The following is a 23,002-nucleotide window of genomic DNA, read 5'->3' on the forward strand; positions in this document are numbered from 1 at the left end:
CTTTGTGCAATATATTGTTTCCTTGTATCCCTCATTAATTTACTACATCAAACCTGTTCATTCATCTCCTGTGTTCAACTTCATTTATTGCTCTGTTCTTAACGAGCTTTCATCCGGATTGGCTTGCCACCTTAAAGTACATTTTTATAAAAGCTTCCCATCAGCTTCCCAGGCTGATTTGTCATATGGAAGTTGTTTCTCTTTGCCTAAGAGCCAGTTTCCCATGTGGCATTAGGAATAATATGTATCGTTCCTATAACCCACTCCAGTTTTCCTTAATCCAGGAATATTTCTTAAATTCTATGGGCCAAATATAGTGTGTGTATATGAGAGGCAGAAGGTTGGGAATCGCCAAGCACTTAAAGTAACCACTTTGCTTTCTTTCCCTGGAAATGCATAGTTTTATTCAACTCAAGAATTTTTTTGCCTTACTGACCTTTTGTTAGCTCTCTCAGATGTTAAAAGGTAATCCTGAGATTGATGCAACATTTGGGAATTAAATTGGGTACCTGAGGTTAGATCGTGGAATGACAGTAATTCCAATTATACTAAAAAATTAATCACATCAAATGTAATCATAATATAAAAGCACAGATTAAAAAGCATAAGGCATTCTTTAAATGTTAAATATTTTTATCATGCCACTAGTTCTTCAGATTTAAAAGTTAACAGGAATTATCCGTTTAACTCTATAGCAGTGTGCCTGATAGAAATATAATGAGCCACATTTGTAATTTGAAATTTTCTTGTAGCTACATTTTAAAAGAGAGCAATAAATAAATTAATTAAAAAAATAAAAGAGAGCAACACATAAAATTAACTTGTTTTACATTTTATTTAAATTAACTCAATATATCCAAAATATTATCATTTCAGCATGTAATCAATATAAAATTAAGATGTTTTACTTTTTTTCATACTAAGCCTTCAAAATCAAGTATGTCTTTTATATTTATAGGACACTTCAGTTCAGACCATGTCTCTTAAAAGTGCCCGGTTGTCACATGTTTCTATGGGCACTATATTGGAAGAATAGTTTTATAGAATATAAAACTCAGAGTGTAAGGACATAATGCCATAGTGTTCAATACAAAGGAAGTCTAAATTAGCTTTTATAAAAGTGGGTTAAAATATATAGTATAGAGCGGGGAATGGACCCCAGTTAAGAAAGCTTCAAGAGAAGCAATAAGAGCATCAATGAAAGGAAATTATCCATCAGGTTGGAGGAAATGTTCCTGTCCCTCCCTATAGCTAGCTCTACGTTCGCTTCTGTGTGACTCATCACATGCATTATGGTCAGTTTCGACCTTCACTGAGTATGGGTGATTGTTCCAAGCTGAATACTGTGCCTTGATGGCTCTACATCTGAATCTATGGCAAATCCCATGGGCCTAATAACACTGCACTCTATTGCCATGGAGATAATTGTGATGGTTCCCCATGGAGCATTATGACTGCCCCACTGGGTGGGATGAAGCGGAAGATGAGTGCTGAGGGAAGAAGGCCCTTGTTTATTGTACACAGATGACTTGGATAATTAGCCTAAGTGGCCAGAAAAAAATGGCCAAAAAGTGGGTTAAGGCATAAATTGCCATCATTGGAAATTTGCACCATTGTGGATAAGCCCTTCTGAGAGATCCCAGGAGCTCTTTAGGATGCCAGGGAAAGGAATCAAGGGCACAGAACCTGAGAGGCACTGCAAAAAAGCGTCATTCTCATTCCGAATCTCTTTATAGGTTGAGTATGAGACCCTTAAGCAGGCCTCTGAGTGTTAGGCAGTATGCGGATCATAGGAAATATGCCATTTCTTGATATATGACTTATGTGTATAGAATAGGAAACAGGTAGGGGATGAGGAGTCATTACTAAGAACTAAGACCTGAATCTCTTCAAGATGGTAAATGTGCTTTGTTCTCACATGTGTGGGGTCCACAGACCGGGAGATAGCATATGTTCTCGTCAGAGTCATTGGTAATGACATTTCAAGATCTTAGTTAGTAAATGTATTATTTTCCCTATAATATCTAACCCCAAAGAGTTCAAAATTATTTTTTAAACACATTAATCCACTCCTCATTGGCTCTCAGTTGTTATAGGAAGAAAAAAACATCTTGAACTAGGTTTTAATTTTATGTCTCTAATATATGCAGAATATATCATTTAGATTACACGCAACATCTGGACAACACTTAGCCAACATATTACCATGACTTGCAATCTCTCAATTTGGGGTAGAAATTTTATAATGTCTGATTCAATACTTAGGATTCTATAATGTCTGATTCAATACTCGGCTGGTAAATAGCTCTTTCTATCTGGAGGCCAGCTTTGCTATCGAGACCAAGGCATGTATCGGCTAGAAATGCAATTCCAAAATCGCAGATGGTAAACTTCTGAGAGAAACACATGTGCTTCATTTCGAGACTGGCACAAATAAATAAAAAAGATGTCAGTTTGGTGTCTTTTTGACCACAGCCATTTGGATGTGGCTGTATTTTATAAATTAAACAAATGGATCTCTTTTGTGGTATCAAACCACGCTGATACAAATGCCCGTTTTTAGTGCTACATTCCTTGGCAACATTTTCAGGAGGTTACAAGGACTGCTCCCAAGTGACTCTTCCATGCTTATCTCTTCCATGTTCAGAATTATTTCTATGGGCTCCATTGGGTTGTGCACATGTGTCTTTTAGTCTGGCCACACATTACCCTTATTTCTTAATGTTTATCCTGACCAATGGAAAATTATTTTTCTGGACCATGTGCCTGGGGGTTGGCTGCGTGGATGTGGGAAGGCTCTTGTTACCACTGCTTGTGCTTTGTCAAGTCCAGTGTTTCCCTGCTCCTGCTCTGCTGTCGTGGCTCCGACAAGGCCTGCTCCACCCCAGTCTGTGCATCCCTCGTCTGTGCTGTCTCTGGAGAACCTGTAGCATCTCAATTGTCTGTCTGAGTGATGCTGGTTATGCCGACTGTACCTTCATTTCTGTAATGTTACCCTGGTTTACTCTACCTCTCACTAACCTCTGGTTATTGTTTTCACCTTTTCTGTTCTTTTGCTAACAAAGTTGCGTTGACCAAAGCTGACCTGCAAGGTAGAGAAGGTTCTTGTTCCCATTATCACTTTGGACTGAAAGATGCCCTGTGTAATCCTTGGTATCTTTTCTTTAGAGGTCTTCAAGCTGTCACACTTCTTGGACAGCAGCAGTTGTGGGAGGGGGCTGAACTCTGTGTTCTTCAGAAACAGTGGCAGAAAACCCAGATCAATGCATGAAGAATAACGAAGGCGAGACCTCTCAGGGATGAGAACATGATTCTGTTTTAGGGGACCAAAGAGGTTTGACAGCCTCCTGTATTGTGACTACCCACAAAAACATTAACCCACTTCTGGAAATGGTTAACGCCTCTTCAAATAGTTGCCATGGAGGAGTTGGCTCTTTTTAATTTATTCACTATAGATAGAAGGCAGCACTTATAAAATGAAAAAGGAAGAAAGGCCACTAGAGTTCTCAATTTATTATTTTCTAATCAGGGAGGTCATTTCTCAGAGCAGGAATTTTGAGTGCTTGGGCTTTATGTAGGAGAATGCCATTTTCTCTTAACTCATTTTAAAGAAATATTTTTAGGCATTTGGGAGATATTAATATCATTAAAATGTTCCAGGGATTTATATTTCCTGTTGGGGATTTCGGTTGAGTAATTTCCTGTTTTGCAATCTAAAGAAAAACGTACTCTTGGGAAAGAAAAAGATCTGTCAGTGTTATCCTGAATACTCTTTAAAATGCCTTTATGTTAGATCTCGGTGCATATCTTCTGCAGAAACTGTTTCTTATACCATTCAGAGAGACGCTTTTCAAAGTCAGTAATGGTCCACTGGTCCTGTTGTGTCAGGCTACCCTCAGAATAGCAGCTCAGGAAAAGGCATTTTAGGTATCTTTTGGCTGAGAGTTAAGCAGGAGATTGAGCCTCAGGAGGTCTCTGCAGAGTTTGCAATCAGCCTAAGTTGTTAGAGGTGGTTAAGACAAAGGTAGCTTTAAAAAAATTACTTTTAACCTGAGAGATCACTTATTTGCTATAACTTGTATATCATGCAGGTAGCCAGTATAAGGGTCTGTCACTTTGTTGGATAGCAACTAATAAGGCCTTTCTCTAGCCATTTTGTAACTGTTTTTTTTCCTCCATCTCCTTTTAGAAGATTTACATATATCCAAATACATAATAAAACTAATGAAAAGAACATGCATCGGATTAGTATTTTGAAGTCCAAAGTAGCTATAGAATAGCTTTCATTTTTAAAGTGTGCATGGCCCTTTCAGTAATACTGAGGGTGTTGATTTTTAGACATTCCGTTCAATTGTGAAAATAGGTCTTCTACATGTCACCTGTAAACAGAGAGGCGAGAGATTGGGGCAGGAGTCAATCTACACTTGGAGATGATTAACAAATTTATTAGAGAAAACTGGACAACTGAATCTCTGTGTAAACATTGCCATTCTTCATGGTAAGAATCCCCAGGACCTAGCACAGGGACTCTTAAAGATGATCTTTAAGTTACCATTCAAAGGAAAAATGCCTATAGAAGTCATAAACAGAAGTAGTTGATTTCTACACCTATTGTAAATTGTTGATCAAAGTACAGATACAGATTTGGGGCCTAATAGTTTGAGTTATCTTTACTTTCCTATTTTAGAAGCAATCTAGTCATCAGAATGGCTTTTGTGTTATTACTTCATTGACCCACACTCTCTTCCAGTCTTAGAATGACTGGATAGTCTCTTTGTGGCAGGAGCTGTTATTCTTTGTAATTATTTTGGGTCATCTCACTCTCCATATTATGGTGTAAGAACTTTTGGTTTTTACTTTTTATTTTTCCGACGTTGGAGTATGGGCCGTTTACTCATGCTGGCTTCTTCAGCTGCAACCTGTGGGCACAGATAGCACTAATTACCATTAAGTGTGAAGGGAAGTATAAACATGTGACAAAGAAATGAGACAATTGGAAATGCAAAGGCGGATCCTATTCAGAGGAAAATAGAACACTGGGGTCTAGGAAGTGGCATAATGAGTCTGGACAATCAGCAGCTTGCTTCCTCTTATCATTGTGTTGATGGCATAGTGTGTTTTTTTTTTTTTTAATTTTATTACTTTATTTAACTTCTCCAGTGATTGTGTTGTTCAATTTAACAGGAGTTCAGCTACTCCCATGTATTAGGTACTAATGTTACAGATGAGATACAATCTCTGACTTCATCTAAATCAGTATGACATCAGCCAGTAATTGCAATGCAGCGTGCAAATGGCTCTGCTGGCATGGACGTGGAGGATGCTGTGTGAGCTGCTGGGGACCCTGCTGGACTGCGGGTGGTGATGGTGGTCCCAGTGGGTACCCAGGGGACATTTCCTCAGGCAGAGTTTGAGCTGAGTCTGAAGGGCAACATATTTTAGGTGGACGAGAGGTAGAACCACATTCAAGAATTTGACCAGTTTGGGCTCCTACGAGAACCTCAATTTGGCTAAAATAAGGTGCACGTAGAAATGCGATGGAAGATGAAACTGGAGTGGCAGGATGGAAACAGGTGATTGCAGACGTTTTATGAAAGCAGTTGGACTTTACCCCGAAGGTGCTGTAAGGAGGACAGAGTCTTGGGTCAGACTTTCCTTTTATGAAGATCACGCTGACAGCGGGGTGGAGAATGCATGAAAAGGACAGGAACAGGAAGCAGAGCGTAGGAGAGAAGTAACACATTTTAAGACAGAGGAAAGAGGCACGAACCCGAGGCCTGCTCCTTTAGCTGGCTAAGAAGGTAAACAGGTTTCCCTCCCAGAAGAAACCTCTGAGGAGTGAGAGCGAAAATGAGCTTTTTCTCCTGTTTGTTTTTTCCCCATCCCCACAGTGTTATTCTTTTTCTTAGCAGAGACGTTTACACATTAGGGCAAATGATTTCAAGAAAGAACTTCACTGATCAGGTCAGATTTTGCATCCCTTCAGGCTAGGAGAGGGAGTAGGAGCTTCATGGAGGCACTTGAGCAAGTGTCACATTGCAGAGAGGAGCAGCCCCTTGAATCTCAGGATCCCTTGAATGAATGACAATATCTGTGTACCCTTCAGAAGTAATTTTCTAATTCCTTTATATTTTCAAGAGGAGTATTCCTGGAGAGGAAAAGATACCCCCAAGTCCAGTCCATATGAGAAAGGAGCTATACAAGTATACAATAAATAAGGTTTGACCTATTGGGAGCGAGGCAGATGAGTCATAAACTATGAGGAAAAAAAAAAAAAAAAGAAAAACTCTTTATTGGATTAGGTCATTAATCAGAATATCCTCTCCACACTTTCCATTATAATTTCCCTTAGCAAGTTTTATTTCTGGAGTTGAATGGCTTCTTTTCTAGAAATGTGTGTTGTCCTCTGCCCAGATGGTGCACAGAGATTGATTAGATCTGGTTCCCGCTGCTGCATATCTTGAGTAAGTCAATAAATGAATTGGGTTTGGAAGCCTCGAAAACCTAAAGATTCTTTCAAGCCATTTTAGATAAGAGTTGATATCAGCCAAATGTGTCTAGTAGGTAAAGGGGATTTTAACTCTCCAGCTTTCTTTACTGTGAGGAATATAGTTCCCCACTTCATTTTCTCCAAAACTAAGGGCGGAATCACAATCTCCATTGTATTTTATGTGGTAAAATGTAGCATTTGACCTAATAGAAATCAGTTCCTCAAAAATGGTTTGCACTATGGCAATAAGAGAAACAGGAATTAAACAGAATTCCCACAGTGGTTCCTGCCTATTGTCCCAACATTATATAACTGGTTTCTTACAGAGGACTTACAGTTTCTTACAGTTATGACTTATGGGTCTTATTTCTGGACTACTGACTGACTACACACCCAACTGAAATGAGTAGAGAGAACTTGATTTTCCTTCCCAACAGAATTGATAATGCCCTTTATTGAAGGTTTACTTAGTGCAGGCACATGCCACAGACTTGGCACATTGTATGTCCTTTATGGCCTCGTTTGGTAGATATTATCACTAGTTTACTCATGGATGACATTGTAGGCACTGAACATGTTATCTCATTTAATCCTCACAGTACATGAGGTAGTAACAGTTTCTATAATCTCCATTATATAGGTGAGGAAACGGGTTCAGAGAGTTTAGGTAGCTAGCCCAAGTGGCTAGTAAGCGATAAAGCTGGATTTTAAAGCCTGGGACCTTTTCCCTGTTGTGCTATATGGTGTGAGCCTGGATCTGCCTATTTCCAAAGCAGAAACAGTATATAGATGAACAAAGAGTATCGAGAGTGCCCTCCAACCTGACTTCATGGTAGATGGTTTCCATATCAATACTATTTCACTAAGTTCGACCTGATATTTACACAATTTTATTAAAGCAAAATATTTTAAATTACCTGTCTTTTGTTGAGCCAGGCTTTTGAACCCCTTTTCTTTCTCTCTCTCTTAAAAGTACCCTCCACTACCCCAACAGGTTGCTACATCAGTGCCAAGAAAAGAAGGAAACACAAAAAATGAGGCTTCAGTTTACATTTTCTGAAGCAGTATTGATTTTAAGGGCCTGTTCATGATTTTAAAAAGAAGGAATGATCTAATCATTTGACCTGTGACTCAGGCACCTTCTGAAAATAGGGCAGATTGAACGAGACAGCTTCATGATGCCAGCCATTCTCTCAGCTATACAAATACCCCATTGGGCAGACACTGATTCCTATCTCTCCATTGTTGTAGAAGTATCATGTGGGTAAATCTCTTCGCTCACAAAGTCTAATTATGCTTTGCAGTTTATTGGTCATCAAGGGCAGTGCTGGCACCAGCAGAGGAATTTTCAGAAATTTTGAAAGATGGTTGGCATCGTCTAACATGTATTAGTTTGAATTTAACTATGGTAGGAGTATTTTACTCCATGGAAATCAAGTTACAGAAATGTTACAGATTAGGTACCCCCCCCCCCATCTCTCCCTGGAGTTCTGGTTGTTAAATGTTTCCTGGCACAGGACCAATCAGAGGCCATTGGAGATAAAATCCTCATGAGGGCATCTTGGTTTCCCCCGGGTTCCATGCTTATCTTGACTTGTTTTATACCTAATGCGTGATGAGAGGGCTGAAGTGATTGAGGAGAATAGGGATGTTATTGAAACTGCCTCACATGTTAGATTTTATGGTCAGTCTTTTTCACTCATCATCCTAACCAGGTGACTTTTCTGACCTCTCACTTGAAGAGGGAAAACCTTAAGCAACCCAGCATGCCTGATAAGAGCTTTCGATGCTTTTCTGAGCGTTAGCAAGACGTAGATCCTTGCCTCCAGGACAGAGAAGTAAGATCTTGAGAACGCAGCTACTCTTAGGTCTTTCTGCCAGTGAAATTTTATAATATTTAGGACCCCACTCTCTGGTTTTGCTTAATCTTCTTTAAAATGAGAACTAGAGCATTTAATTCTCAGTTGGCTTTGTCTTTATGGAGAAAGACACTTTGACACGTTTAAATGTCATCGCTTTCTTATTTTAAAATTAAACAGACGTGAATTGGACTTTTGCCAATTAAAAAGGATGTATCTTGTGTTGTCTGTAAATTACTCTCTTCAGAAAAGCCAAGAGGCCCCAACACTATAAATGTGGAAATACTTCTGACAGCCACAGAGGTAGCTTTGCTAATGGGACCAAGATGTATGTGTAGCTGAGTATGTAGCCTATTCCTGATGTCTATTCCTAGGCTTTTCCTAATGAATGCCCTCTGTGAAGCTCGACACTTTAATTCTCAAATTTTAGCATTGAAGACTTTAAATTGCTCAGGAAGCTGATAAGGGTCTCTCTCTCTCTCTCTCTCTCTCTCTCTCTCTCTCTCTCTCTCACACACACACACACACACACCAAATACATACATCTATATTTGTTCATCTTTCATTGACTATTCTTTCTTTTTCTTCCTTCCCATCCAAGTACTGCTCTCTCATTCTCAAGTACAGCCCCACCTGGTGCTTACAACTGGGCTACCAGCCTTGGGCCTTTAGTATAAATGGACATTGGGAATCAGAAGAGATGTATCATTTCCAGGGGTCTCCACTAACCAAATCCACCTCCCCAAAGGAGCTTTATGCATTTATCAGGAGTAGACCTTCAAGTAGAAAGATACTCTGTAAACTTCTGATTTTCTAGACCATGAAGAGGAGTTGACTGAATCAGTTTGCATGTATTGGAAAGGTGGATTTTAGCAGTAACAAGCATGAAATGACTGTCTGAGACAGTTCTTAGACACACACAAAAAAATCCCACAGTCAAGCAGAATGATGGGACATTTGTGACAGCCATCAGAATTATCATCTAAAAAAAAAAGAAGAAGAAGAAGAAAAAAGTCCCAATATGATGCTTTCCAATGAACTAAAAACAGAACTGGGTGTTAGAAACTGAAGCACTAACATCATTGACAACTTATTTTGTCTTTTCATGCATACTTCTGTTGCCTTGTCAGTTTCCCTACTATACAAAGAAAAGTCACCATTTTTTTTTTCTCAAAAGGATATAGATTGATCACATATCAAAGTAAAAGTGATGTATGCTATCCCTATATAGAGATTTGCTAGAGGCTTGGTGCAGTTTTAAAATATTAATAATGATAATAATAATAAAACTTGTCGTATTTGTAATCCCAAAAGTTTGTTACCTAAGAACGTCTAAAATTTTAAGTTGATTTGGAAGAATGTTTTAGATAAAATTATTATTCTTATGTCCTGAGAAATGTCTTATGTTTATAAACATAGGCATACAGATTTTTGTTCATATAATTGGACAAAACTACATCTTTCTGTTTATTTTAGTTATATTTTAAATTGAAATGGCATTTGAAAAGTTTTTCTTTTTTTTAAAAAAAACACCATCTTACATTCAAATGTCATCTTTCTTTAGCTGTAGGTTAGAAATACTCAATTTAAATTGCTCTTGTTTACCAGTGTCAAAACACACACACGCACGCACACGCACACGCACATGCATGCACACGCACACCCTGGCTTGCCCACATCTATAGAGTTTAAGTGGATCAGCCCTGGAGTTAGCAAGCTTGAGTTTGAAACTTCACTCTGCTACTTGCCTATAGGAACTTGCAAATAATCATCTAACTTTTCTGTAACTCAATTTACTTTTCTGAAATCCTTGCCTTTTGACTTGATCAACAGTCAAAAAATTATTTTAATTATTTTGTATTTCATTGGAAAATTATTTTTTTCTGATTCTTTAATAATATTAATTATAGTTGCTTAATCATGTGTTTATGAAGATAAATTAAATTAATATCTGAAATAAACAGTACAATGTCTGGCACATAAGTGCTATATAAGTGCCTTGTTTTGTTATGGTTGTGTTCTCTTATTTGTACAAGATTATCTTGTATCAACAAATGTGCAGTTAGAATGAAAGTTTCTTTCAGGGCATTTTTTTTTTCTTTAATTTCTCTCTTTTTTGAGACACTGTTGTCTTTGAAAAATAGATACATTGACATAAAATAGTCTGTTTAGGAAGGGATGTACTCAGATAGTTTGAAGTAAGAGTAGGAATTTACATTATCATCTTGAAAGTGGTTTAGAGCTTAGCCCAATCTCTTTCATTCAGCACAGTTGTTACATACTGTCTGTCGGCATTGGGGACACAAGAGTCCTTGTCTCAGCATCTGCTGAGGTCGTATGAGTTTAGTAGTTAAAACAGGGGAGGAAATGTGGTCAATTAAATTACCTGCCCCTCTCCCCTCAAAAAGAAAGGCTTTGTTCTACATAGATAATTGTTTACATGAGCTGATACTGGTAAATTCTATGGGTAACTTGTTAGGAAAATCATTGGCTTTAAGTCACAAAATGACTATTTTTTTTTTATTCTTTCGTTCTTTTGTATTCAATGATATTTTCTGAGACCTTTATACCAAATAGGTCATCATAAATTAGAGACATAAAGGTGAGCAAAACAGACAAAACTCCTGCTCTCAAAGGGCTTATATTCCAGCAGGATGAAACAGACAATAAAGAATTTAATAAATAACTTATAGGTCATGTAATTGTGAGTTAACAGGGAGACATGGCAAAGAGTAGATAAAATGCTGATGAGACTTCCTTAAATAGGATAGTGTGAAGAAAGCTCATTTTGAGCTGACACTTAATAAGAATAAACCAGTTATTTGAAACTATTCAGGAAGGATGTTTCAGAAAGAGGGTCAAGCAAGAAGAACCGACCTTGAAGGTGCGGATGGGCTTGAAGTGAGAGGGCAGAAGTCCTGCAGTGGGAGCAGAGCTCAGAACCACCCGTGGACCAGTCACAGCTGATCCCGAGCCCTACCCCCAGTCCATAAGTCTGTAGTTCTTGAAAGCGCCCAGGTGATGCAGGTCCTGCTGATTTGGGCTCCACACTGCTGTGTTAGGAATTCAAAGGAGGAAAGGATGGCTGAGTAGATGGGGGTGAGTAGAGTAGATGGGGGAATGAGAAGGCAATGCCTGTTCCCCTGGTCTTCACTGAAACCATTTTTGTTTAGATGGTTACAATGCAGTCAGCGTTCGGGGTTTACCTGATTCTGCATGGCACTCTCCTCTTAATGCATGCAAAACAAATTCTGTGGAATTGGGGAATAACCTACAATTCTCTCTATGTATGATTCCTGACCAGCCTTTGACAAAGGGCACAGACATTCTCCCACACTCGGGTTTTGGAAGTATGAGACAGAGGCAAGTTAGGCAGCTGCAATCCAATCAGCTCAACAATTACTGAAACACTTTCTCTGCATCTGGTAGGCACAGTGCGCTTAGTGCAACAAGGACACAAGCAAATCATATTACATGATTTCTAACAGCAAGCAGCATTCAATCTTTTGGGGATAAATAGCAAAAAAAAAAAAAAACCCACAAGAAAAACAAAACAAAAAAACCCCATGAAATGTGAAATAGAGAGTTATATAAGCAGAGGACACAGCAATGTGTAATAAAGTGTTAAATTGAATATTATATACAAAAGTTAATGATGCAGATAATAAGTGCAGTGACCACTAAGAAGGGGGAGAATTGTTTGACATTATTGGGGAATGTTTCATACGGAGGACGCATTTGAGTTGGTCCTTAGAAAATGGATAAAATTTGGCCATTCAGAGGGGAGGGAGAAGGTATGGAAAGGCCTCTGTCTTCAGATTCAATCAACACACAAAGAATTATTGTGTTTCCCAGAGTTTTTGCTGTTTTGCTGCCTTTCAAGGGAAAGCCTTCCATGTGTTTCTGATTCTAAGTTCAATTGAATTATTAGCCCATTGTCTGGTGAGAGCTGTTTGGTGAGGGAGCCCCATGGACTTCTCAGAAGCTTTTATCCTTTGAAAGAATCTGTTCTGATTTGCCATTGTTAATGAAACTTGTATTACACAATGCTCAAATTTAAGACCTACTGAGAACGTGGCCGTGCACCTCCTTTCATCTCCGCATGGGGGAACCGCATGACATGTAGGGGCAGCAGAAACCCAGCAGCAGCGCTGCTGTCCCAGCCTTAGAAATTGTCTTGAATTTTCTTACATCATAGCCTAATAGCTTTGTACTAGGAGTGATGAACTGTACTGCTTTCACCCTTCATGAGTGAATACAAAATGTCTTGCCACCCAGAAGATGAATCCTTCATAGTCACGCATTTCTTTTGAGCATGTATCCTTAAGTCTCTGCATACTTACCTTTCAAGACCCTTGCCTGTGTCAGGCTTCCTTTGGAATTTGTGAAATGTACACTTATTCAGTGGTTGTATTTTAACTCTCAAGATTGTTTGTTTGTTTTGTTTTGTTTTTGCATCAGATCCTGACTGATACGTTTGATGGGTCAAAGGACTCACCTCCTTCACTGAGGCTTTCTGGGAAATTCATGGAGTTATCCTAAATGTTAAAATATTTTCTGTTAGCTCCGATAATTCCAAAGGTGTAGGTTCATCATTAATCCCAAAGTTAAGGCAGAAGATAAAAGTGAAAAAATGAGAATGGTTAAAGAGAGGCCCCGGCTGACCTCAAAAGAGAGAGCAGAGATTTCCAAACTCTTTCACTTTGTTCATTCATATCCACAAAAAAATTTGACAATGCCCCCCAAATAAGTATATTTATTTATATATCACATACATGTGCCATTATAGTTAAGTTACTTGCATATAAAAGACACACAAAAATAGAAATCAAAAGTAATGAAATTTAAAAGAAGAATAAAACTTCTAAGATCGTCTTTCGATACTTCACATAAATCTCTTTTGCTTCCTCTGGTGTGTGCATGCTCTGAGTGCCCCTGTGTAAACCAAAGCAACGGCATGGTGCAGGGCACGGGTTCTCAAACGCGAGCCTGCATCACGACATTCTGGAAGCTTGTGAAAACTCAGATTCTGCCTGCCCCCACCGATGCCTCTAATTCAGTAGATCTGGGATGGGGCTCAAGAATTTGCATTTCTAACCACTTCCCAGATGATGCTGGCCTGAGGACTATACTTTGAGAACCACTGATGTGGTTAAAAGCTTGGGTTCCAAAGTTAGTCTGCTGAAGTTGGAGATCAGGATTCTTTAATTACCCAATGTATGACCTTGGGTAAATTATTTTACCTCTCTGAGCTCAGTTTTCATCTGTGAAATGGTAGTCAAAAGGACTTACCTCTTAGAGTCACTGGAGAGGTTAAAGAGATAACACAAAGTGCTTAGCACCCAGTGCTTTTAACCTACAAATCACCGGTACATGGCGGCTGCCACCTCCCCCGCCTCATCATTATTATCAAGCATCTTTTTAATGTAATAAGGTAGACTTTAGGGAATGTTGTGCCTTAATTCATAAGACTCATAGGAATGTGTTTTTCTGCTTTAGCATTACATATTTAGAAAGACCATGCTACAGAGTCTGCCTAAAAGAGAACAGTGTGTTCAGCCCTCTCCCTTCTGTGTGTTACTGTTGACAGTTTGTGGCTAAGTGTGTATTTCTGTCGTCTTTTGTATATACTGAATTCTTGTTGCATGATACAGAGTTGACATTTTTGGTGGTGTGTCTTTGAATGTTTTGGGGCATGAGAATAGTAAAGTCAAGTGATTGCTTTGAATTTGATGAATTTTTAACACGTCTCTCTCTACTTTTTCTTCTCTTCCCCTCTTCTTACGCATTGCTAGGACCAAGTACCACTTGCCAGGAAGATTCATGTGCCAACCAGGGGGTCTGCATGCAGCAGTGGGAAGGATTCACCTGCGACTGTTCCATGACCTCATATTCTGGAAACCAGTGCAATGATCGTAAGTACAACCTTTTCATATTTATATTTTTTTCAAAGAGCTTAGAGGTTTGGAGAAACATTAAGGGATATTATGTAAAAGGATGGCTCTTCTGAAAGATTCATGAGCAATTTTCTCCTCCAGAAACTTGGAAAACAAGGGACTAGTACTCTTATGCAAAAATCAGAGATATTTCTTGCTCAGCCATGTTAGACGTTTTCTCATTTGCTTATTCTCAGTGTTTTTTCTTTATATTAGATTACCCGTGATTGAAAAACAAAACAATTCAGGCATTATTTTTGTTCCAAGGAGTTCAGGTTTTAATTAATTTAATCATCTAGATAACAATTTTGAGACTCCCATTTACATTGCTTAGAATTTAGAGGATATTTAAGAATGTAGCTATTTTCTCAAAAATTCTGAATTTAGAGAACTTTTTAGATCTTTCAAATGATGAAGATATTCAGAGCTCATTACGTTTTCCGATTAGAAATGTTTAAAGCATTCTCAAGGGTCTTTCAAATGTAAGACAGATTTCCTCTGGCTAAATTTATTGATACATATTTGGTATATATGATTGCATATGTGTATATATGTGTATATATATAGTTATTCTGTTTCTTTTGTGAGTATGTGTATATGTATATATCTGTGTATTTGGTTCTTATTGGAAAAGAGCCGTTTGTTGTCTTTGTCCACTAGTGACGCTTCAGGCACACAGCCGATTTAGTTCTAGAAGACTGATTTCATGATGGTGATATTAGCACTGATGGTTGACATACTTTAATTCTGTGGAAATCTATAACCTGTTTCTCCACTTCTTTCTTATGTTATTTTCCTAATGTGGACACTTTTAAAGGTGAACAAACACTTGAAATTTATGAATACTTACTGCAAAGAGATTTGTTTAAAAGCCCTGACTTTGTGGTCCTGCCGATCATTTGACTTTCTAAATGCAGCCTTTATTGTAGGATTTTGTTTTACAATCTGAACTCAGTTGGTCTCTTGGTTTCCTAAACAAGATGCATGATGTTTTCTGAGCAAACAGTACAGCCATGTTGTAGTTTTCCTTTGTGGGAGCAGGTTCCAATTACAATGCTATGTCTATTATGTGTGTTTGGTTTTCCTCGATTTCTTATTGCTCAACTTTTTCATGTGTGTAGTTGTCTCTTGTTCTGTTTTTCATTTTTCTCATAGCTTTTTGTTTTCATGTGGTCTGTCATTAAGATACACCAAGGAGAAACAGGTGAGGAATCTGTCAATGTAGAGAGAAAATCCTTTAATACTCATTGATCTAAATGTAAGCATATCCCTCTATATCTATAACACAAATGACACACTCTGTGCAGAAGATTTTGGCGTCACAGTGCTCTTTCCAAGTATTTGGCATTTTTGAAAGGCCTGTTTCAGTATTTATGATTTTGAAATACCCTTCCTCTCTGGGACAGGCAGTTATGGACTCACCCAGAGTAGCTTAGGAATTACGCTGTATGGTCTTTCTTTTCCCTTTAATTCGTCTACATAGGATTCCATAGAAAGGCTTCCCCTTCCCCCTAAATGGTGGCATAACGCTTTTCTATCCTCACAAGTTTATTCCATATAACACATACACACCACTTCCAGTAGAAAATGGACTGCACACAGAACAGACAGAAGGTAAGTTACTCTAACAGCGGTGAATGTGCGCAGTCTTCAGAAGGTATGTATGTATTTTTCTCTTATTGAAAAGTTTTTTTCTGCCACCCAGGCAAGGCAGTGTTTTCTGTTAAATATCAACCAGTATTCTTTCCAGCTTTCTATGATTGTTTCTGATTTTCTCAAGAGCAAATTGTGTCTCAGTCCAGAGTGAGGACTATCATGTTATCCGACTTGAACAATTTGTTGATATATAATGAAGCGAACGAGGATTGGGAAAGGTCAGCTTTCTTTTGCGGCAATAGCTTCTTAGCGTTTCAGACATCCTTCAAAATGTTTCTGAGATACCCCGGCTTAGGATAATATATTTTGGATTTTATTCTGTAAATAATGCAGTTGAATTTTTGATTGTAGAAGACCTCTGAGTCCAAATCTCTAAAGGAATCTGCTTGTCTGGTCCCCTCTTGGAGAATGGACCAGGGCTTCTGTATTTGGATGACTGTATGGAAATGGGAGCAAGTGCATTTTAATTGTAGAGTGTGAAGAATATATAGAATTCAGATATACAGGATAATAAGGTATAACTTTTGAAATATATATATACACATATATGTATGTATATATATACATATGTATATGTATGTATGTATGTATATATATATATATATATATATATATATATATATATTGCTTAAAACAGTAAGCATTTACTGTTGCTCATGAAGCTATGGGTAAACTTTTAATGCAACCCAACTAAATATATCAAAATGATGGGGTAATTGTTATAATGGATGTCTCTTTATCTAATAATGATCGACATTTAAAGTATGTGGGGAACATCTCTTTTGGAACTAGCATCAGAGTCGGTTCTTTCTATGTAGAAAATCTGCCTTACTGCTTTACAACATAGATCATTATAGTCTCTGTCAACCTTGACCCTTAGAGTTGTAATTTGCTACTTCATCTTTCAAACATCTTTAAAACGAAGTTACCTATCTGATATTTTGTGTGGCTCCTATGTTAGCAACGTCTGGGTAGCTTAGCTTGCATGAGGAGGTGAGCGTTGACCCTCAGTGTCACCAGCAGAATTGAACAAAGCTCATGTTTATCATTGACAAAAGCGGTGGGGGAAAATGCAAAGAAACAATAAAGGGTAACATAAGTGAATGGAAGAAGAAGAAGGATGCGGGAGAGGAACATAGAGAAGAGCCGGGTTTGAGTCTACTATGAAAGAGCACAGAGGCCATTAACAATTGCTTTGGTAACAATGCATGCCATGGGAGGCCTGCCTTTTACCTAAATAACAGAAATAGGGCATGACATTTTAAGTGGAGTGACATCAAGGAAATCTGGCCTTTACCCAATTCTTGAGGTAATACATTCTGTAGAATGTTGTATATATCTAAAATAAATTCCTTAAAATATTTGCATAAAATCACATGAATTGGTTAGAAATTCAATCTAATGGCTAAAGACATTTTTTGGAGGCACAGGGGAAAGGTTTGAATCTCTCATTTTATATGAACTGTTTCAAAGGGCAGCAGATTGATCCTCAATTATTGGAAATGAAAACATCTCAATTTATTATTACACACCCAAGAATAGAAAATTGTTCAATAGGGAGATGGCTAGGCTATGAAATTTTCCAAAATAAAGTTCTTTGTTCATCATGTGTAGGAAAGCTAATTACTTCTGAGGATAACTTGCAAGTTTCTAAAGAAATGTTTGCATTTTAGTCCCTTCTTCTTTTTTTCTAGCATATATTGCCTTTGTTTTGCTCTTGCCTGTTTGCCAAATTTAGCATTCATTTGACAATTTTGAGTTGCTGTCACATTGATGTGACTTCCATGAGTAGAATTTACATTTAAGAACTATATCTCATTTAGTATGAGTAGACCAAGCCAGAATGGTTTCAACTGTATTTATCATTCTTTGTGAAAGTATGGTGGGTTGATGGAGGCAGTGGGGAAAATTCCAGGTTCATTCTTAGGAAGATAGCTGCAAAGCTGATACAGTGGTTGTGAAGGTGACATGTATCTCTGTGATTGATTACCTTATGTAATAGTGATTCCCTTGTGTTGGCTAGAAACAAAACTATTCTGATTGGAAACTAAAGTATAATTGATTTATTAATTGTCTTAGTTTCATGACATGACTTTTTACCATTTTTTTTTTTTTATGGTAAAATCGTGGAGAGCTTCCTCTAGCTGACTTGTAGGGCTGTTTACAGTGGACAAAGTTATCCCAGAAACAATTTTGAGTTCATATAGGATCCAGCAAGATCTATGGAAGGATGCACACATAACATTCTTAAAAGAAAACCTTTATTGTAGAAAATTCAAAACAGGGGCTGACTTCTCAGAGGGTGAATACTACCTGAATGCCAACTTAATGACACAATACTGGGGTTACATTTTAAGAACATTGGTGGAAACTTATAAGGTTTCTCATGGGATATTCTTTTTGTATATTGGGTTCTTATTAGCATTTTAAATAAGGACTGAGATCAGGGTAGTTTCTATATTCTGTAGCCATTATACCGTCAGGTAGAATCCATAGTCCTTTTCCCATACTGTGTGGCAGTGCCACCCCGATCGGCAGACTATTGTTGAGTTCCTCTCTTGACTTCATGACACAGCAAGATGTTGCACAAAGTCCAGCTCACTCGTGTGTCCTCACACGAATTCACAAAAGTTGTCATTTGGGGGGATTTTTTGAAAACAGCTGTTGGAAACACTTTATATGTGTCTTTACCACCATGGTTCCCTTTTAGCATGTTCATGACAACTGTTTTGAGTTGCATATAATTTTTGGATTTTGTTATCGCTTCTGTGCCCTGGAGAAGCAAATGTGGAACACTTTTTATGTGACATATGAGTCCTTAACACATAGCTCATTCCTGGATTTAGAAATTGGGTGTTTATAATGGTTTTGTGGGGTGAATAAAAGAGAATAAGTATGGGTCCTCAGCCCACCCTCAGCAGTCAGCTAACTGTGCTGTGTTGCTAGTCATCTATTGTGGGCTGCTTGTTGGAGAAATTGCTGGGTTCACACTGGCATGTGGTAATAGATGTTCTTTGCTTGCAACAAATCAATAGCGGGTAGCTGTGGATCGTGCAGACAGTGGAGTGTGAAGCACCTTTTCAGATAGTTTTCTGCTGGAGTGACTGTTAAACTGCACTGCTGGCTATTGATTGGCCTTTTGCTTTTGATTTATTGTGCGGGTTTATTTTTTTAATGTTGGTTGGTATATTGATTAAATCTGTTAAAAACACATTTCCTGTTCAGGCTTCAGAAAAGATAGGCAATATATGCATTACTTAGTGTACAAACAAGGGGGCAGACATGTATGCGTGTGCTCATTCTGTCTCTTGGGTTTGAATAGGCCCACGTATTATTTTATGGACTATAATTTTATTTGTGTAGCAGTAATTTCTAAAGATATCAGACTATAGTATGTCCATATTTTTAGTTATGTGTTTATTTCCTCCCTCTGTTTTTCTGACAAATAGGCCATATTTGAGAAGTTCACTATTAAGACAGTTGTTTGCCACTTTGAGCATACTTTGTCATTTATCCATTCATTCATTCACCGGACATTTCTTATTTGAAGATATGATCATGAATAAGATACAGCCCTGTTCTTGAAGACACTACAGTCTAATGGGGAAGACGCATATGAAAGTGCTTCAGTAGAAATATGAGCAGTACCTAGTGAGGAGTCAAAGTGGAATGACGTCACTGTCTCCGGGACTGAGACACATCAAAAAGAGCTTTTGCTATTAGGAAACTTTTCACTAACAAATGAGTCTTGAAAAATTTGTAAGTACTTCCTCAACAAATATGATACAAAAGAAGGTTGGAAAGGAAAGGCAGCATTCCAGTGAGCAGACAGGTAAATAACAATGACACCTAACGTGCTGACTCGTTCCTTCCAGTCTTTATTCTAAGCGTTCATATGATTCAAAATACACTCTAAATTTTATGCTGCGCTTTATTTTGTTTAACATCGTATGATATACATTTTTTTCAAAGGGAAAAAAAAATGATCAGATTTCCTAATCTCATTTGGTAGAATGTACATTCTACTAAAAAATCCCCCACGTTGAATCTATTGCCGAGTCCTGAATGTGGGCCTAATAGGGTCCGAATCTTGATTTTTCATTGAACCACTGGTGGACATTTATCTTGGAAATTTATTTGTAATGATCCAAATTTTTAAAAGATTGATTTGTAATGTATATAAGTCATTAAGTTGTAGAAGATAGCATAGTCATTAAGTGGCTTTGGAATCAAATTGCTTTCAGCGCCAATCCTAAGTCTAACACTGAGAAACGGAAGTAGCCGTTTAGTCTTTTGAATCTTTGGCATAGCAGAAGGAGTGTGCTAGGTAAATAGGAGAACTGATCATTTATATGATAACTAATGATGTTATGACACTTACCAAGTCCTTATTGTATTGCTGACACTCTACTAGGATTTTTATGAAGATATTATCCCTTTAATCATCCCAAAGTCCCTTAAGAAATATTATACTACTAATCTCATTTTAACAGTGGGGAAACTGAGGTCACATAGTAAGGAAGAAGCTGAAGACTTGAACCCAGGTCTTTCTGATATGAAAGCTCACATTCTTATTAGATTAGCTACTACTTACATTATTAGAAATAATAACAGTTTAACATCTGCATTAAATACTAGACTGGAGTGCTTAAAATTCCAGGCAGTCAAGTCTTCACAGACAACCAAATTACTTAAGAATATAAGGTGGGAAAAAGGAAGCTCGGTGTTCTTTTATTATATTCTAGAATTATGGATACTTTAGATGTTTTTGTCTTAATACTCAGATGAGGCCATTTAATTAGAATGTATTTAGTTAGAATTAGAAGAAGAATACCAACCCCCAATATCTTCAGAAATTGCAAATACTTATATTTTCATTCTTTATCGACCTATGTTATCTGATTTCCATTTTCAGCTTTATTGCAATTCCAGTTCACACCATAAAGCATACTGGATGAGACAATGGATGTGAAGTAGATGGCCCGCATTGAAATCTTGACTCTGTTATTTCATAGCTACGTTATCTTGGACAAATTAGTTAATTCTTCTGTATCTCTAAAATGTGGATATTTATAAGCCCCAATTTCATAAGAATGGTATAAATTGAGAACATCATTGTGAAGTTTAGGACGTGGCACATAATAGCCCCTACAGAACTATTGGCTGCTCTTCAATATAATTTTCAAAAAGTTAAAAACATGAGTCATATACAAATATAATTTCTATAAAGTTAACAACACAACTCTCATGTAAATATAGAATGAATATGTCCCAAATTTATTTAACTCCTAAACGAGGGAAACATGGTGCTAAAATTTAAGCAGGATATTTATAGTCATTTAAAGGAATGTTAAAATACAAATTCTGATTTAACATAAAACTGGTGAACATCTCACAGGGCAAAAGGCCTTTAAGGGTTGGCGGTGTTTTTACCGTTGCTCTACTGAACAAAAATCTACGGGTTAGTGAGTCATTGCACAGTCTTAACCCCGAATTAATAGTAGATATCAATGGCAAACACAGTTACATTTCCCATAGAATTAAATATTTCTTGGGTGGGCATGTAAAGCAATATTCCTGTGTGACATTGAAAGGACATGTGGCTCTCTCCTAGTCCCTTGCTAAGTTTTGGATAATTTTCATTTGAAATTGATCTATTCAATTTCAAATCTATTTTTACCTTGAACATCTCTCTCATACACAATTACCTTTTTTTTTTTAATCACTTAACTGTGTACCAATCACTGAGCTGAATTCATTATGTCATTTTGTCATGTAGCGGTCCCTAATCCATTTAGCACCGGGGACCGGTGCTCCTGTGAGACTCTAAATCCTGATGATGATGGAGCTGAGATGGTGATGCTCGCGGTGGGGAGCAGCTGCAAATACAGATGAAGTTTCTCTGGCTCACCTCCTACTGTGTGGCCCAGTTCCTAAGAGGCCATGGACCGGTATAGTCAGCAGCCCTGGGGTCGGGACCCCTGATTTAAAGAATCCTAGAAAGTAGAAACTGTTATGATCCCAGTTTTACAGGTGAGAGAACTGAGACATGGTGACATCAAGTGGTTTGTTCAATCTAATAAAACTATTAGGTTGGGGCTAAAGATTCAGAGTTATGTTTGTCTGACCAAAAAGCCCGGGCTCTTGACTACCAATGTCTTAATGCCTCAAGGAAAGCTTCTTAATAAAAACTCATCCTAACACTTAGGGATTTCAATTCTCATTAACCACAAGCTTTACAACTTTTATTGCATCAATTATACTGTAATTTCTAGTGTCTACATTCTTACTGGAGGGAGACATAATTTTCACTTTTTACTTCGTTCGTTTTAAGTAAGGGCATCATTAGGACTAGTCTGCCTGGGTAACCAGAGCAGACGTTTCATCAGACAAATGCCACTTTGCAAGTTTGTTAGGCCAAGGAAGCAGGGGTAGTCCAGAGGAGTCAGTGAGGCTGGGAGGAGTAGCCTGGATGCAGAGGACAAGACAGATACAAAAGAATTATTCACTAGCAGGCAATACCAAAGGTAATACCTGAAGTTATTTCATTGCATCTTTTTTTTTTTTTTCCATTTTTTTCTGTGTTCACAGATATTCAGTGTAGCTGAAAGGAGGTCAGGGGATGGCGATTCAACCCAGAATCTTCTCACAGCCAGGATAAAGGTGCTGGTACTCTTGAGAGCAGTTTACAGATGCATTTTAGCTTGTTGCTTACGGGAGTCACTCTTGCTTATATATGCCCCTGAGTGCAAGAAGGACAATTTTGTACCCCAAAACTGCTCTGCTACTGATAATAACACACATGCAATAGCAAACGTTTCAGCAAGAGCCTGGTCTGCTTGTAGCTTTTGTTTTGCACAACCCTCCATGAAAATGAACTGGGACTCACAGGTCAAATGTTAGCTTCTGCAAATTCCGGTTGACACTTGGACCTGTGGTTCAAGGAGAAATAGTCTCCACAATTCAGGGACCTGTAGCATGCCAGGGATGATTGAGTTGTTGGAATCTGTGGCTTCACTAATTTTATTTCAGCTATCTTCAGCATGCTGTATTTGCAGGCC

The 23,002-nt window shown here is 37.9% G+C and overlaps 1 protein-coding gene across 28 annotated transcripts in view; it reads left to right on the plus strand.

Annotated features, from left to right (window-relative positions):
* The window catches only part of NRXN3 (neurexin 3), a 1,418,420-nt gene that overhangs the window by 683,505 nt on the left and 711,913 nt on the right, over positions 1 to 23,002 (plus strand). For 21 of the 28 annotated variants that reach the window (XR_004956345.1, XM_036239448.1, XM_036239449.1 and 18 more), the window contains one exon: positions 14,145 to 14,264. Coding sequence is in view for 25 of the 28 variants with exons in the window: in XM_036239448.1 (XP_036095341.1) it covers positions 14,145 to 14,264 (120 nt within the window). In the remaining 3 variants the exon portion in view is untranslated. Of the gene's footprint in view, positions 1 to 3,065; positions 3,093 to 14,144; positions 14,265 to 23,002 lie in introns of all 28 variants that reach the window. The other 7 variants (XR_004956343.1, XR_004956344.1, XM_036239437.1 and 4 more) reach the window with 1 other exon arrangement.

Source organism: Rousettus aegyptiacus, unplaced genomic scaffold (assembly GCF_014176215.1).
Source record: "Rousettus aegyptiacus isolate mRouAeg1 unplaced genomic scaffold, mRouAeg1.p scaffold_m13_p_3, whole genome shotgun sequence".
Classification (NCBI taxonomy): Eukaryota; Metazoa; Chordata; class Mammalia; order Chiroptera; family Pteropodidae; genus Rousettus; species Rousettus aegyptiacus.